The sequence below is a fragment of the Diaporthe batatas genome (genome assembly GCF_019321695.1).
Source record: "Diaporthe batatas strain CRI 302-4 chromosome Unknown Contig00015, whole genome shotgun sequence".
Lineage (NCBI taxonomy): Eukaryota > Fungi > Ascomycota > Sordariomycetes > Diaporthales > Diaporthaceae > Diaporthe > Diaporthe batatas.
In genome coordinates, this window is record NW_025408562.1 from 726,267 (window position 1) to 742,511 (window position 16,245).

The 16,245-nt window shown below is 56.8% G+C and overlaps 7 protein-coding genes across 7 annotated transcripts; 3 read left to right on the forward strand and 4 right to left on the reverse strand.

Annotated features, from left to right (window-relative positions):
• Positions 1-126: 126 nt before the first annotated feature.
• Positions 127-1,686, forward strand: KVR01_011397 (uncharacterized protein; the record flags this gene model as incomplete). The annotated part of the gene is made up of 2 exons (XM_044791109.1): positions 127-253; positions 335-1,686. 2 exons carry the CDS (start codon positions 127-129, stop codon positions 1,684-1,686), a joined length of 1,479 nt encoding a protein of 492 aa, XP_044639772.1.
• A 236-nt stretch (positions 1,687-1,922) lies between these two features.
• KVR01_011232 (uncharacterized protein) lies at positions 1,923-3,853 on the reverse strand (the record flags this gene model as incomplete). The annotated part of the gene is made up of 2 exons (XM_044791699.1): positions 1,923-3,660; positions 3,741-3,853. The coding sequence occupies 2 exons, from the start codon at positions 3,851-3,853 to the stop codon at positions 1,923-1,925; spliced, it is 1,851 nt and encodes a 616-aa protein (XP_044639607.1).
• A 346-nt stretch (positions 3,854-4,199) lies between these two features.
• KVR01_011467 (RNA-binding protein LSM5) lies at positions 4,200-4,792 on the forward strand (the record flags this gene model as incomplete). Its single annotated transcript, XM_044783008.1, has 6 exons — positions 4,200-4,224; positions 4,292-4,348; positions 4,411-4,449; positions 4,526-4,553; positions 4,626-4,689; positions 4,751-4,792. 6 exons carry the CDS (start codon positions 4,200-4,202, stop codon positions 4,790-4,792), a joined length of 255 nt encoding a protein of 84 aa, XP_044639842.1.
• A 392-nt stretch (positions 4,793-5,184) lies between these two features.
• KVR01_011382 (uncharacterized protein) lies at positions 5,185-6,456 on the reverse strand (the record flags this gene model as incomplete). Its single annotated transcript, XM_044782957.1, has 4 exons — positions 5,837-6,456; positions 5,707-5,765; positions 5,506-5,616; positions 5,185-5,408 (listed from the first exon to the last, which is right to left on the reverse strand). The coding sequence occupies exons 1-4, from the start codon at positions 6,382-6,384 to the stop codon at positions 5,185-5,187; spliced, it is 942 nt and encodes a 313-aa protein (XP_044639757.1). The 5' UTR covers positions 6,385-6,456.
• Positions 6,457-6,828: 372 nt separating this feature from the next.
• Positions 6,829-10,097, reverse strand: KVR01_011298 (uncharacterized protein). Its single transcript, XM_044788951.1, has 3 exons — positions 9,934-10,097; positions 7,413-9,708; positions 6,829-7,356 (listed from the first exon to the last, which is right to left on the reverse strand). The coding sequence occupies exons 2-3, from the start codon at positions 9,516-9,518 to the stop codon at positions 7,180-7,182; spliced, it is 2,283 nt and encodes a 760-aa protein (XP_044639673.1). The 5' UTR covers positions 9,519-9,708; positions 9,934-10,097; the 3' UTR covers positions 6,829-7,179.
• A 259-nt stretch (positions 10,098-10,356) lies between these two features.
• Positions 10,357-14,101, forward strand: KVR01_011204 (uncharacterized protein). Its single transcript, XM_044784392.1, has 3 exons — positions 10,357-10,911; positions 11,242-12,450; positions 12,557-14,101. Exons 2-3 carry the CDS (start codon positions 12,077-12,079, stop codon positions 13,881-13,883), a joined length of 1,701 nt encoding a protein of 566 aa, XP_044639579.1. The 5' UTR covers positions 10,357-10,911; positions 11,242-12,076; the 3' UTR covers positions 13,884-14,101.
• A 371-nt stretch (positions 14,102-14,472) lies between these two features.
• Positions 14,473-16,064, reverse strand: KVR01_011325 (uncharacterized protein). The gene is made up of 2 exons (XM_044784476.1): positions 15,262-16,064; positions 14,473-15,193 (listed from the first exon to the last, which is right to left on the reverse strand). Exons 1-2 carry the CDS (start codon positions 15,735-15,737, stop codon positions 14,566-14,568), a joined length of 1,104 nt encoding a protein of 367 aa, XP_044639700.1. The 5' UTR covers positions 15,738-16,064; the 3' UTR covers positions 14,473-14,565.
• Between the last annotated feature and the right edge of the window lie 181 nt (positions 16,065-16,245).

Consider the following 16,245-nt stretch of genomic DNA (forward strand, 5'->3'; position numbering starts at 1 on the left):
CTGTAAGGCTGTGGCAGGCAGGGGTCGCAAGGCTAGAAAAATTTCCCAGCTGCCGTTCATTTAGCGGTTCGGGTTGACGACTCTAATTCTACTGATTCCCGTCGCATCAGCTTCCTGCACGACAACATGGACTCAAATATGGTCGGAGCTACGGCCTTCGAGCCAGAGATGGCCCAGGTCAAAGTCACATTCACCACGACCGAAGATGGCTTCCAATTGCCCGAGACCAAGAGACAGCTGCTTGTCCCAGCCGGTACGTCGCTCTCACATCCCTCCCCACTGACGATGCACATCGGAGGCAAGTATGGCTGACCGGACCATTGGAAACAACTAGACATAAAACGTCTCGGCCTCTCCCGAATCCTCAACTCCGAGTCCATGCTGGCCACCCCCCAGCCAATCCCCTTCGACTTCCTCATCAACGGCACCTTCCTGACGTCCACCCTCGAGGACTACCTCCAGCAGAACGGCCTGTCCTTCGAGTCCAACATCACACTCCAGTATGTCCGCAGCTTAATACCGCCCAAGTACGAGGCCTCCTTCGAGCACGACGACTGGGTCAGCGCAGTCGACGTGCTCTCCTCCACATCCCCCGCGGGCCACTGGTCAGGCGAGTCCTTCACGGCCGGCCACGACAGGATACTCTCCGCCTCCTACGACGGCCTGCTGAGGATATGGAACGGCTCGGGGGACGTCATCGCCACCTCGCCGGCGGCAAGCAGCGGCGGGCACAGCGCCGGCATCAAGGCCGCCAAGTTCCTGTCCTCCACGCAGGTCGCCTCCGCCGGCCTCGACCGCACCGTCCGCGTGTGGAAGTACGCCGAGGACGCCGCGCGCTCCTCGGGCGAGCTGAAGCCCACCCTGGAGCTGTTCGGCCACAAGTCCACCGTCGACTCCGTCGAGGTCGACGGCGCCTCGAGGCGCGTCCTCACCGCGTCCGCCGACGGCTGCGTCGGCCTGTGGAGCACCTCCAAGGCCTCGGCGCCCGCCGCGCCGGCGGAGCTGCTGCCCGGCAGCACGCACGCCAGCAAGAAGAGGAAGCTGGGCAGCGCCGTGTCGACGCCCCAGCGCGGCGCCCTTCACCTCGCCCCGTTCCACAAGGGGCCCGCCGCGGCCGCCGTCTTCGACCCGCGCGACAGGACCGTGGCGTACAGCGCCGGCCACGACCACGACCTGCACACCATCGACCTGACGACCATGACCAAGGTCAGCACCATACCCTCGTCCAGCGCCCTCCTCTCGCTCTGCGCCCTGCCCGGCCCCTCGGGGAGCCCGCTGCTCGCCGCCGGCACGTCGCTGCGCAACGTGGTGCTGGTGGACCCGCGCGAGTCGCAGGCGCGGACGTCCGTCATGACCCTCAGGGGCCACGTGAACAAGGTTGTCTCGCTGGCCAAGTGTCCCGACAACAGTCACTCTCTCGTATCCGGGTCGCACGACGGCACCTGCAGGATCTGGGATCTGAGGAGCGTCAGGCCTGCAAAGGGCGACGACGGCGTCGCAGGTGGCGGGGTCAGCGAGGCGGTGTACTCCATCGAGCGCGAGAGCAGGGGTGGCAAGAAGCGACCGCTGGCTGGTGAGGGGTGCAAAGTGTTTAGTGTGACCTGGGACGAGACGTGGGGGATTGTCAGTGGTGGTGAGGACAAGAGGGTGCAAATCAATAGGGGACGGGACATCATCGCATCTTGAGAGACTGAGGCGATGGAGTTAAAAGTCATGTAGAAAAAAGGCGCGTGAGACGATTGAACAGTGATATACCCCAATAGAGTTGAGATCCTCGTCCGCATATCCGTAAACTGAGAGGCGTCTATATATGTGCTCTCCTCATGGTATCATAAATTAACGCCCTTTATGCGTCTATGCCCCCCCACATGTCTGCGGTCTGTCTCTTACACGAGGATACCGAGTCTCTAATCGCTTACGGCCTAGACAGACACATTTGCCGTGGCCCTCACCAGTGAACCAAATCTCATCTGAGCCACGTCCGGGGGATAGAGATCGAGCACTCGCCTGAGCCGCACTCTGTCGTACGCCAGCCTCTCGACCCTAACTGCTTCGAGAATGTAACCACTGACGGTGAGCAGCTGTAGCGGAGGATCCCTGAGAAGCTTCGCGATATCATCGATGCTCAGGTCGTCATTCGCATGCCAGATAAAGTACGCCCGGAGAGCTGCACCTCCAGCCTTGGTCTTTCCTCCCGGCCGTGTTGCCTTGTATTCCATGAGCCATGTCTCTGCGGCGACGACTCTGGGGTCTTTTGGTGGCGCTGGCTTTTTTGCTGCGGAGGATCTGGACTTGGGCTTGGTGGGTTTTGCTGCCTCTGTGGTGGCTTTGCTGTCGTTGAAGTCCTCCTCGCCGGTTTCTACTTGGATAGATTCACCAAGTGCCTTGAGCTGGTCGGACGTGAACGTAGATGCTGTGTATTCAGCATTCGTCTTGTCTTCTTCCTCATCCTCAGCATTGTCAGCTTCATCGGAGCTTGAGCTTTCGTAGCCAGGGGCCCGAGGGATTGGCTTGTTTTGCTCTACGTGGAAGGGCATGGGTGGCATCGGGTCGAGTTCCTCGCGTTGGTGGTTCAGCATGGCATAGAGCTGGACCGCCGCGTACGCATCTGACGCCGAGTACACAATCTGGTCCATGTTCAGTACCTTGGACCAATCGCTTGTTCTCACATCCGGCCCTTTGAACATGGGCAAATGGATCGTTTCTTTGACTTGGTCGGCCAGCCGTACGAGTCTCTTATTGATCATGTCGTGCCTCCCTTCCTTGGTATACTTGACTTGGCGGAACAAGTGGCTGAGTTCAAAGACCCCTCGGGATTCGATGCCCAGGTACTTCTGAAGCCTCGTGCAGTCGCCCTTGATCCACACCCCAGCCTTGGTGATCTCTGGGTTCTCCATGATCGTTTTCAGAGTCGGAGGGACCAGTTGATCCTTGTACGGGAACACGGCGACATGAATCAGCGCTATTCGGGACTGGCTGGCCAGCTGGACCAGTGATACGTTCTTTCTTGGTGAGGGTGTCCTGTAGCCTTCCATGGACCATTCGAGATCGAACCCAAGGACTTTCTCGTCCAGGAAGTATTGGCATACTCGCTCCGCGGTATGGACCGACTTGCAGTAGTGCACCGTGACTTTTTTCACATCATCCGTGCCGTCCTCCTCAGTGCCGGGGCCTCGGTACATGGCGTATGACCAAAAGGATTCCGATGTACCTTCGGCCGCCGTTGCGGCAGCACTAAAACTGTCCTCGGGAATCTTGTAGTCGAGGGGGGTGAAAGGGGGCCCGCTTGGAAGCGCCCCTGTGGTTGCAGGTTGCAGTTCTTCTTTCTCGGGCTTCGGCTCAGATTTTCCCGTTGGAATCGAGGGGGTTTGGTTCGCCTCTGCAGGTGGTGTCCCAGCCAGTGGCGTTTGGTAGGCCTCAGACCCAGAAGAGTTGTCACTTGAATCTGAATTGTAACCCAGATTATTGTTGAAACGATTCGCAGACACATCCTGGCCCAAACCAGTCGAATTAGCCCCGGTATCCTCCACCGCAGAAGCCTCCGTGAAGAATCGAGCGACATCGAGAACGGGGTAGAGCGGCTGCTGGAAGACGATTCCCTGGTTTGGGTGCCAAAGCCTCCATTTCGGAGGGAACTTGTTGCTGTGCATATTGGAAAGACTATATCTCAACAAAGTGGCACACAATATCAGTAACCTGCGGCGTCGTGACTCGAGGGTTCGAGGACATGCGCAACTTACAATGAACGGCGGGTCGCAGCCAGTGGAAGACGAAGTAGACCTGGCCGGCCACTTGTGAATTTCATGACGGCCACTCTTGGAAGGGGCGATGCGCCATGCTGACCCGGAATCATAACAACACTGTCATTGATTCAAGGGACAGCGTGACTGGTTCTCCCCAAGAGTTGTGAACAGGCAGCAATGCAGGGGGAGAATTGGAGACTGAACCACTCGAGTCGAGGCCCGCAGACGCGTTGTTGACGCGGGATGGGGGGTTGGGGGTCCAGGGTACTTAAGGCCTAGGTAGCTTGGTTGCTGCATAGCACGGTTAAGGGCATACCTGCAGCAGACCCTGGGCCCGACTTGCAATAGCAGACATCAACCCTCCCACCACCAAGCAAACAGCCCGGCCCAGCACGCCTGCATCACATTCCGCCCTTGAGCCGTTTCCGTGCACAGTTGATTCGGAATTAAGCGAAGATGGCATCTCAAGTTCAACCCCTAGGTATGATTGCCCCCTTTAACCCTCAAAGCACTCCCGCCAGAGCCGCATTTGCTGACAGGGGCTGCAGAGCTCGTCGACAAGTGTGTCGGATCCAGGATATGGGTCATTATGAAGGGTGACAGGGGTACGTCCGTCCCACGAGCATGAGCGCAGAGGAGCTCGTTCACTGATGCCAGTCGCTTGTAGAGTTCAGCGGCACTCTGCTGGGGTTCGATGACTACGTCAGTAAGTTGCAGATGCCCGCCTTCTGTCATCTTGCTTGCTCTCTTGGGGCGTGTGGCACTGACACAACTGGCTACAGACATCGTTTTGGAGGACGTAACGGAATTGTAAGGCTCTTGACTTGACACTGGTGTATTTGTGTCTAATGGAAACTTGCTCGTGCTGACGGCGACTCGCAGCGGCTATGATGGAAATTCGACCAAGCTCTCCAAGATCCTGTTGAACGGCAACAACATTTGCATGGTATGTGTTTTTTTTGTTTTTTTTGCCTCGCTTTAGGTACGTCTCGCTGACCAGTCTCCAGCTCATCCCAGGAGGAGAGGGGCCAGCAGGAGCACAGTCATAGTATCGCTTGGGCGTTATGTGGGCATTGGTCGTGTGATGGCGGTGGGGAGCATAGTGAGGACTGAGGCAATCTCCTATTGCTTTGCGGCCTCCTGGCCTATGTCAAGATGTCATGATGGCTCATCAAATCTACGAGGTTGATCACTGCGAAGGGTAGTTGGACGTGACGGAAGGTGAAGTACCTCAACTGAGGCCAGTTCGATTGACTGCATTCATGATGATGCTATTCCCTGAATCCGAACAGAAGAACTTTTTCTCCCTAGTAGAACCACCAACGCCAGAACGACCATTCAAAGCATGCCGAGTCCCATCATTGTACCAGTGAACACCGTGGAACAACGGAGATTATGTGTCCAGGTCTGGGGGAAGGGGGACGAGTAGTCGGTCAGGCGGCTAGTAACCGTGACCGTTCATGCCATCTCCACCGCCACCACCGCCGTTGGTCGAAGGGCCGGCGGCGGCCATGCGGCGGAGCTCATACTCGCGGGTGAACTCGCGGCCGAGCTGGGCAAAGTCGGCGATGAGGTTCTTGCACACCTCGACCATGGCCTCCTTGGGGGTGATCTGGCCGTCGGTCTGGACGCGGATAAAGAGCTCAGGCACATTAGGGTGGGCGACTGTTTTGTGTGTCAGCGAGAAACGCTTCTTTCGCAACAAAACCCACCACCACATTCATTCCATTCGCTTTCCTCCACAGGGGCGATGGCCACTTACTCTTGTATCCGGCCATGAGGACGTTGGGGTGCTTCTTGAGGTGCTCGGAGACGAGGTTTCCGAGGGTGTGGTCCTCCTTCTTCAGGGTGAAGTCGGAGCAGTTGGACATGCCTTGCATTCAAAACTGTCAGTGTTCTGCAAGTCAAGTTGTCTTCGATGAGACGACAACATTGCCATCGCTAAGACGGGGACCTAACTTACGAGGGAAGGGGGCCTCGGTGATCTTCTTCTCGCCCTCACCGAGCAGGAACAGCTCGAAACTAGTGTCAAAGTCAGCAAGGCCTGTTCCATTTCGTCCTTCAAAAGCAGAGGCGCAGCAGGAGAGCAGTACTCCTCCTGGACGTTGTTGTGCTTGGGGTTTCTTCCAGCCATTTCGGTCGAACGGGGGGTTTGATGCCAAGTTGGTGATACAAGGGTTGGTGCAGGACTTGTGAGAGAAATCCAAAGACTTTGGTAGTGACAATGTGATGTTGAGTGTTGAGTTCCAGGGTGGATGGGTGGGTGGGTGTGTGCGATGCCAGGAAACTTCAAGGCCCTCCGTACTAGCTGCCCAGGTTCACCTCTGGCATGGCACCAGTCTGGCCTGCGCACCTGGGGACCTGCACGGCAGCCGTTTGAGACCGCGTTGCCTCTCAGCCTCGCATGGTCGCGCTGCCATATGCGTGGTGCAATGAAGCAGCTGTCTCCTCTCCCCCTTGCCGCCGCTGTCATATCTCTCCTTGCGCGCCCGAGTAGAGCCCAGTTCCCTCCTGCCTGCACGCCCACTTGGATCGTGCCGTCCAAAAGGAGCGCCGTTTGACAGCCCGCCGCAGAAAATCTTTCAGGGACGAAACGGGATAATCGCCTCCATCGGCACGTTTCAACGAGCGAAAGCGCCATCTTGGTCTGCTGGCAAGTGAGAGGGTATAGAGAGAGAGTTCCACTAACCGGTCGGGAGCGTTCATCGTGTTGTCTTGTGAGAGAAGGCGAGAATCCGAGGACGAGAATGACCTTGAGGGGGCCTGGTAGAGGGTTGAAAAGTGTAGCAAAGTGAGTTGGCAAGCTAATTTAGCAAGAATGAGGTCCACGCCGGCTTGGTTGTCGATGGAAAGTTAGTTGCGATGAATTCTGTCGTGTTCTGACAGGCCGGGGAGGTTCTCAGGGCCCGGAAGCGGACAGGATGATGAGGCTCTTCAGGCCGTGACTAGCGTCATTTTGCCGTCCTGCAGGCCTGGGAGAGCACGGGCAGCCAGCCCACAGTGAGTGGGACGGCCAAGGCTACACTGCATAGTACCAGTCACTTGGGCACTAAGCATGTATATTTGAATTAAAACACACCGGTTCTTCACTTGTGATGTTTTTATATTGGGCCCTTTGCAATGTTACTGCCTAGGTACCCATGGACAACGTCTTGTGACACCCTCCACTCTCCCATTCAGCTAACAACCTCACAAAGAGGATATTCTCGTCAGGTTCAATGCGGAGGCGATAGGTATCTCATCAATCTACTCTATCCCACCCATCTCTGAACGCTAACAGGTTCACCTGATATTCCTGAGAAATGCACCAACACCCAGGCCATGCATCTAAACTAAATATCCAACAATTTGTACACATGTGCATCCTACAAACAACTTGTAACCAGACATGCAATGCTCCTACAAACCCTTCCCACCAGTGCTGCCTCTGCCAGGATTAGGAGTGGGCCTTATCGCAGTATCCCGGCAGTTTGGGGCCGTCATCCCCACTGGCCCAACTCTGAACGGTCAGAGTGGTAGTATATGCCATGGCAACGAAACCAAATATGCACAGACAGATGTCGGATATCTTCCAGAGCGTGCTTCTGGCCACGGCACGGTAGTGCAGCATAGGCTGTAAACGGGGTCAGCGGTGACTCGATGTACACGGATTGAGAGGATCAAACTTACCGGATAGATGTAGACAAGCGGGATGCAGGCAAAGTTGCCCACCAACGCCACAAACTTGTCTAGATCGTCTGCGCCTGCCCACGCGATTATGGCACAGAGGATGACAAAGCAGAAGCGGAAGACGTTCTTCTGCCACTTGATGTAGGGGTTGTATTTTCCACTCCGCGTGAACAGGCCGTTTTCCAGGATCCTGATCGCAGGGAAAATCTGCAGCGGGATCGAGAGCATGATTGCAAGGGAGTAGAGGAATTGTACACCGTTGACCAGCTTGCTGTCCTGTGGCAGGTTGAGCAGGACCACAGTCTCGGTCTTGGACCCGTAGGCAGCATATGAGATGGCCCCCATGACGATGAACAGCGTCGTGATGATGATCATGACAACGAAGAGAACCTTGGGGAACTTCTTGGGGTTGGCCATCGACTCCTGGATCGGTATGATGAGCCCGATTCCCTCGAACGTAAAGATGGCCGTGCCGATGAAGAGCGTCCAGTCATTCTTGTTGAACAGGGTGATATCGGCGAGACCAAACTTGTCGAGCGTCAAGACGTCGTAGTAGAACAGGTAGCCCAATCCAAGGATGATGAAGGCATCGGCGATCAGAGCCGTGAAGCTTAGCTTGTTGATGTCGCGGAAGAGGGAGAACGGCAGGAAGATGACCATCTGCATCAATATCAACCACTTGACCTCGACGTGGGTCTGACAATCCGACACGGCGAGGATGAAGGCCTGAAGATTCTCGGACACAAAGACGATATAAGCTGCGACGAAGCCAATCTGGCTGACGACGATAGAGAACAGAATGAGGAACCGCAACCATCCTCCGTAGAGGATGCCACCCATGTCACCGAAGGACCCATCGACCTTGAGGCGTGACGTGACAAGGAGGACGAAGCAGTAGTAGCTGAGAGCGGCGACGAAGAGGAGAACGGCGTTGCTGAAGACCATGCCACCATTGAGGTACGCGCGAGGGAGGAAGAGCACACCGGTACCGACGAACGACTTGAGCAGCACGAGGGCTGCGCCCGTGGGACTGGCCTTGCCGCTGGCGCGATGCTTTCTCCTTCTCTTCCTGCGTGAGGGCGTCAGGAGTGCGCTGTCCTCCATTGGTTCCCTATCCAAAGAGTCTTCGTCGCTCTCCCACTCGTCTTCGCCCGAGGAGAAGTATTCGCCGGGCCCAAGGACTTCGTCGTCTTCCTCGAGCTCTTCACCAGCGAAATGTCCGTACATGCTCAGGAACTCGAGGAAGCTCGAGGTAAAGACCTGGGGCTGGGCCGGGGCACGCCCTTCGTGGTAGTCTCGACCCCCTGCGTTCGGCGCAGGGCTCCCAGCCGCGCGGCGGAGATAATTCCGCCTAAAACCGCCAGGTACCTTGATGTTGTTGATATCAAGAACCTCCTCCTCGGGCTCAGGCCGCGGCACATTGAAGCTCTTGCTGCGCTGTATCTTGTTGGTAGCTCCCTCGGTCCACTTGTAAACCTGGCGGGTGATGTCTCCGCCTTGCAGCCGCAAGCTCGAGAACTCCTCATCGTCCACAGCAGCGCTGTCGCCGGTATCAGGCTGCTTGCCCTTGGCGGTCTTGTCGCTAGGCTTCCTGCTCCCCGAGTCATCGGACTGGTAGGCGGTGTCGGAGGGCTGGACAAGATGTCTCTTGACGATCTCAGGGTCCTCGTAGGCGGCATTGCGGCCCCTCGTGTCGAACGAGCCGTAGTTGGTAGGGGTCGCAGACTGGGGGATCTGCCCGCTGGACGCGCTCGGGGACGCAGGCCTCACAGGCGGAGTGCCGAAGCGAGGAGGAGAGGCGCCGAGGGAGTTGGACAGGGCAGCAGCAAGCGCCGAGGTTCCGGGGCCGAGGGCATGGCTAGACGAGGTCGCGCCGGGGAGGGGCGTCAGGTTGTCGCCGGCACCAGTGTCGGCGCTCGTATGTACCGACTCGGCTCGGGGAGGGGTGCCAAACAGCTGGCTCGGGATGGGGGAAGCTAGACGGGCTGTGACATCGGCGCGGGGGACGGAGGCGCCATAGGAGCGGCTGCGAAAGGAGCCCGGCGAGCCCGGCCTCTGGATGTCCAGAGGGTTGTGGCCGGACTGGTCTCTGCCGCTGTTCGACATGATAGCTACCTAGAGGGGGGGTCTAATATGTCTCGGTCTTGGCCAAGACCACGGTCGGGAGGAGGAGTGCGGGTTTCGAGTAGCCCGTATCGCGATTGCTAGGCCCAATGGCGCAGAATGAGCGAGGCTGGGAGCTTATCAGAGGCTCGGGTGCTGTTATCTCGAGCGTGCGAGGAGCGGGTGAGGCAGTCTGGCCGGGACAAGAGTTAAGTAAAACGGCACAATGCTGGGGCAGACGCGCGACGCAGGGAAGAGGCTGCAGAGAAGGAGAGAATGAGAAAAGTTTATTTTGTGCCAGGGCTGGCCATCTGTACGTCACCGCCAGTGAGGTACAGACAGGTCCACAGGTTCAGGCAGGGAAGAGGAGGAGGAGGAGGTTAAAGAGAGAGGTTGGTACGGAGTACCGAGTACTGACTGGCGAGTCGAGGTGATGCGCGAAAAACAAAGCCACAGGCCGGGCAGCCCGTCCTGGTCCTGGTCCTGTGCACAGCGTGCTTTCTGGCCGGGGGATCTGACTCGACCTGCCTTGTGCCACTGCTAGTGTGGTGCAACGAGATGCCAGTGGTGGGTGGGTGCAGTAGCAGCGTAGATAGAGCACCGGCAGAGAGACATGCCATCTCGGTCGCAGGAGCTCGTGATAGGACCTGCCATTATCGGGTAGAGGCCCAGCTGACGCAGTCTGCCTGGTTGGCCCCCGTCTCGTGCCCATTCCTGCCGGTTATTCCCCTTCCATTTCCCCTCGACCACACCGCAAAGTGTCGGCTGAGCCCGTGCTTGCATCATAGCCGCCTGCTTGAAAAAGCCAAACCAAGCATCATTCATCAATGCCCGCGCATCCTGAAAAGCCGCCCGGCGCATGCCTCACCAGTCTGCACATTGATACCTAAAACTTACCTACCTGCTGTGGTTCCTGCCCAGGTGGGTTTAGGCAGGTGTGGGCGGGCAGCAAGCAGCCAGACCCTGTGAAGATCAGCGCCCCGCCCCCCACATGCCCGGGCACCTGCGGCTGATTACCGTGCACTCCACGGCCATCGTCAATGCGCCAACCGCGAGATGCGGTGCGCTGACATGGTGTAGGGCACTCGCTCCGCCATTCATGTGATTCTTCCTCTTACTGTACCTACTCCGTACCGTACAGTCAGAGGCTACAGTCGGTTACTCGAGATAAGAACAGTCCTCGACTGGAACGAAGTCACACTGTCAGCATGTCTCCTAGTCTGCCGAGATCGTCTACCAGTAGACTTTCTCCGAGTAACACCGCCTTTGGGTAACCCCGACTACCCCGTGGGGGTCCTTATATACAACGACCTGATAGGCTCTCGATGTGGGCTAAACCTGGCTTTACATCCCAAGAGTTCGCAGCCCTCATGTTGAACGGCTGGGAACGTCAAAAGTTTGTTCTTGAACCCCGGTGCTCTTTCCTTCCAGCCACGCTTTCTTCGTATTCAAGACCCCATTCTATGGTACCAGCTCCATCGGATCTTGATGCAGGGTGGGCCGAGATAGGGCATCTTGATCCATCGACAGATGCCGTGGGGTTTCTCCACCAGAGATACGGAATGACCACCTATCCACAGGTTCACAGCTCTTGCCAAGTCCATCGAGCAGCTACCTGTTGTCCACTGGGGTAATTGTCGAGATCCAGGAGCCATGTCTGTATTTGATGATGGATTTCCGTTTTCAAAGCAGTACACTCGACTTAATGTCACTGACGCAGATCTAGGTAAATAAGTGTAAACTGGCACTGAAGAGACAGATGGCCCGTCCGCAAGTCTTCAAGAAAGCTTGGTACTCTGCTGAAGACAGCTGATGTGGGGAAATCGATGCATTGTAGCTGGAAATACAAGTCCTATGGGGCCCAGATCATGGACCGTTACAAGTGTCTGACGCCACAATACACCCAGGATTGTCGGAAAAGATGGGAATGTGCTGCCCTGGGGAAGGGCAGGCGGCATAGGAGGCGCCTCTGCCGCTTTTCTCAAAATGCAATGATGGGGCCTGCAATTGATGCGAGATTTCTCCAGCAAAGAAGCCATATCTGGCGGCGAGGCATGAAAACAGCATGTCGCATTCCAACACCCTGACATTGGGAGTACTTGAGCCGACAACGCACTACTGGAGCCGAAACATTGATCGAAAGAGGCACCAAGACCGACGAACAGGGCAAATTTCATGTTATCGAAACCGTCATTGGTGTAGCAAGGGCGACACCTCATTACTGTGTATGCTCTCACGCGTGTCTGCATTGGAGAGGCGTTGTGTCTTACAGCCACAAGGGAGGATGACGGCCTCGCTCTCATGCCCCTACTTTCATTCAATCCCGAAGTCTTCGCATTGGAGTCATGGAAATTGGCAATTCATAACTTTGCCGTCAAGGACAAAGGGCAGTCACCCACGCGACTCGGCCATGATTTAAGTTCTTTGTTGTTCCTCCACGAGGACCCCGGTTGGCCGTGGTCCTCGCCACATTGGATTTCCTCATCTATGTTAATATCGCCTGCCGAGCACACGGTACTGGTGGAAGGAAGACAAATTATTTTCAAATTCCATACCAGCAGATGAGAACCAAAAAGGGAGACTCGTCGGCCTCAGATGTCAGTGCCTCTGGCCAGAGCGACAACGCCAACAAGGGCAAAGCTATCGCGAACGGCGCCGCCAAGGTCTTTAATAAAATAGGTTTCAAGGCACGGCCTTCCACCACAAGATTCACGGTTGAAGAGAACTCCACGAGGTTTCAAATAGTACACGCACCCGATAAATCGCCCATAGACATGCCCCTTCCCCAGTTCCCGACGACCAACGAGGAGTTTTACGCAGCCATTTCGCAAATAAATGGCCAGGGGCATTTACATGGAGAAGATTCACCATTTGAGCGGACAAGTCCCTCTTCAAGTTCTCGGAAGGGGTCTCAGCAGAGCTTTGATAGCCAGAGGTAAGTTGTGATAATGTTGGACACCCAAGATTATGGCGTTGAATTGTGAGGATACAGATTCAGCCGCTGAGAATAGTCTTGGGCATGCTGACGAATAGCATCACAGCATGATTCCGCGAAGCATCATTGCCTCGATGGACATTCTTCTTGGACCCAACGGAAATGATCCGCTGGTGAATGACCGAAAGGACTCTGACCCACCTGTTCCTGCGCCGCCAGTTACCGCCTCAGGAAATGTCAGACCTGCTTACGAGCGACGAGTTGCAAGCGAGGGGGTTCCTCCTCGACCGCTTTCTGAGCGCCCGTTGATCAAATACTCGAGCCTGCGAGCCAGACCGAGCCCCCAGGCGCATCATAGTAGCATGAGTACGCAAGGCGCGCACTCGGCCTTGTCCACGCCCAACAAACGTGCTTCCAGTATCAGAGGTGGCCACAACAGGGTCAACTCTGGCGAGAGGGTCGTTCGTAGGAGACCGCGCCGAGTGCCCAGCATCGACAGTACCGATAGTGATGACGAAAGTTCCGGTCCCGAAGCATCATCAGCCAGCAGTACAGGAGATGCGAGGCAGAAGACGCAGGATCCACCCGTCGAAGCCAAGCCCCGGAAGAATTTAATTAAGTGTTACTTCTGCAAAGAGGATTGCCAGCTTGGAGACAACCTATGCAGCAAATGCAAATCTCGGTTCCAGCCACATGAGGAAGTATTCGACTACTCCGAATCGGAGTACGAGGATATAGAGTTTGAAGACTCTCCCATCTTCTCCCCGGCGTCCGAAAAGCCCCGAGGTACTTCCTCAAGAACGTCGAAGCGCAGGACTGCCCGGCCGAGGGAGAAGTCGCGAGGATGGTCCGAGTTCTCGCCTGTGTCACACCTGCAGCAGCTCGCCTCGAGATCCGCCAGCACCTCGCCCACCTCGCACGTCGCCATGGAACTTAAGATCGTCCCCCCGACTGACATCAAGGTGTGCACGGTCACGTCGCCGACGAGGTCCAGCTCAGGCGGCGACGGCCGCTCGTCGGCCCTCCACCACATCCAGCAGGCCCTGAGACCCCGGGTGCCGTCGTGCGCCAGCCACAGCCCCAACCCAGGCGGCCAGGACCGCGACGCCGTCCGCCTGGGAAAAGTGCGGTCCGGCGAGATCAAGCGCGTGGACTACCCCGACATCATCAAGCTCAAGGACCCGTCGCCGAGGAAGAACTCAAAGAGCTGCCAGAAGACCACGCAGGAAGAGCCCCAGCGTCAGAGTGCGGACAGTCTCAAGAGCTGGTTCAAGTGCTACAGCGATGGGAGTGAGAAGGGAGGCGGTTCGGCCTGGCCAGATGGTGCTGATCCACCCACCAGCGGACGGGACAGCGCGGTTCCGGCGAGGGTCAGCACGTATGACCGCGTTACCTCCATATATGACTTGTACGCCTCTTTGGACGAGACTTAGGGCGTGCGCATGCTTGACCTTGTTTGCCTTCACGGCACCACAGCGGCATGCTTGCGCCTAGGACTTTTCGCCAGGAGCTGGTCAAGATTTCCACGCATGGTCCTTCGATGCTGTTTTTCTTCTGGCCAGCGCTGCGGACTCCAGGAAGAGGTGAGAGGTTTTGGAGTGGCTTTGCCAGACATGTATTATATCATTCTCTCGTGTTAATATAGGAGCCGAATAGACCCTCAATCATGTGCGCACTCGATCTCGTTGTACATGTGCGGGCTTCAGCTCAGACAGATTTGGTGTCCTGAATGCTGCCCACGGGGGAATCAAGACATGATACTTCGATGCACGACTCATTATAAATTTTCGATTCATTAGATCTCAGACAATTCCTCGGAGTAAATAATCACTGCGACAACGCAGCCTTCGTTCTGCTGTTGAAGTCCTGTCCTTTCGTAGGGTGCGCAGAAATTCTAACCTGGATCAGGCAGAGGGCCTCGTGCCTTCTATGCTTCTCTCTCTCTCTCTCTCTCTCTCTCTCTCTCTCTCTCTCTCTCTCTCTCTCTCTCTCTCTCTCTACTATAGTATATATATATATATATGTGTGTGTGTGTGTGTGTGTGTGTGTGTCTGACAGATCTCTCTATACCGCTCTCATCCCAAACTCTCGTGCTTACGCTGTGTTTCTATACTCTCACGCGACCTTGGTGACAGTTAGCCGCCCCGGAGCGCCCTCGCCCTCCAGCTCGAGCAGGCCGCCGCCCTCGAGCTTCTTCTTCCACTTGGCGCTCTCGTACCGCGCGAGGATCATGGTCATGCGCAGCGTCTTCCGGTCGCTCGACTCGTGCTCGCCGGCCGCCCGCGCCACGGGCGTGAAGGTCCACCGGCCAAACGCCCAGTTCAGGATGTACCTGCTCTCGGGGTGCGGCGGCGTCGGGGTCGCCTGGTCCTCGTCGGAGCCCCGGAGCGCCGAGGCCGACGACAGCACGGCCTTGATCCGGTAGACCTCGTCCTTGGGCGCCGTCCTCAGGAGCTTCTGCAGCGCCGCCGCGTCGACGCCCGAGCCCTCGGGGCCGGCGAGCTCGACCGACAGCACTTCGACCTCGGACTGGTGGTTGTCGTCGTGGGGGTGGTCGTGGTCGTGGCCGTGGCCGTGGCCGTTCGGCTCGTCCGTTATGGACTGTGCCAGGCCGCCGTCGATGCCGAAGATGAGGTTCATGGGCACCTGGCCCTTGTTGCTCTTCACCCATGCGGTCTGGACTTCGAGATCGCCCACGCGGTCCAGGCACTCGTCGAATCTCCGCTCATCACAGTTCTCCCACCTGCCACCCCATGTCAGTCCTGGCAGTCTCGAATATGTGTGTTTGTGAGGAAGACAGAAGTGTCATACTTGTTAAATACGATCAAGTCAGTGTACTTGGCCTGTAACCTAGCCGTGACGCTCGTGTCCTCGTATCCCTTCCAATTCTCCACATCGATCACGCTCACAACGCCGTCCAGGACATACTGCCCCGTCTGGCGGGCCAGGCGGTTGATCTCCATGGCCAGCGTGGCGGGGAACGCCGACCCAGAGGTCTCGATGATGATCCGGTCCGGCGTCACCTGGGCCTGCAGCTCCTTGAGCGCCTCGCTAAGCTGGCCGACGAGGTTGCAACATATGCAGCCGTTGAGCATCTCCCGCACGCCTGATATGGCGTTTGAGGACGCGAGCTGTGAGTCGACGGCGAGGTCTCCGAATTCATTTTTGAGCAGCGCGAGCTTGTAGTCCGGGTTGGCTGCTTTTAGTTGGGGGATGAGGTTGAGGATGAGCGTCGTCTTGCCTGAGCCGAGGAAGCCCGTTATGATGGTGATTTGGATGGGAGCCATAGTGGCCGGCTATGCGTGGTAGGTTTGGAAGAGGACAGACTCAGAGTTTGGTCTTCTGTTTGCCACGAGAAAGAAAGTTTTGACGTGGTCCAAATCAGCCTCTGACAATTATCATCTGATCTTACATGAATCTCGTCAGGCCAGACTGGGTCGCCTAGTCGAAAATGACGCGGGAATGTAGCGCCTGTTTCGGCGACCGGTTCGGCTAAAAATAATTAAGGTTATCCGTGGCTTATCGCCTGCAGGGCCCCCTGCAGGCCGTTGCACTTGAGAGTACCTGGGTACTGTAGTGATCGGTAATTATTTACGATGTTCGCTCAAGTGAAACGCACAGGGGTTTCTTCGTAGGGGACCAACCTTCAATACGGTGGTTACTACACATCTATGGCCTCGGTGAAGCCTTCGTGCAAGCAGCCCAAGCCACAGGCGGCAGTACGGCAGCAGCAAGCCAGCTGAACAAGCCCTGTACTACCCAAGTGACGTCACAGCTCTTTACTGGGCCGACGCT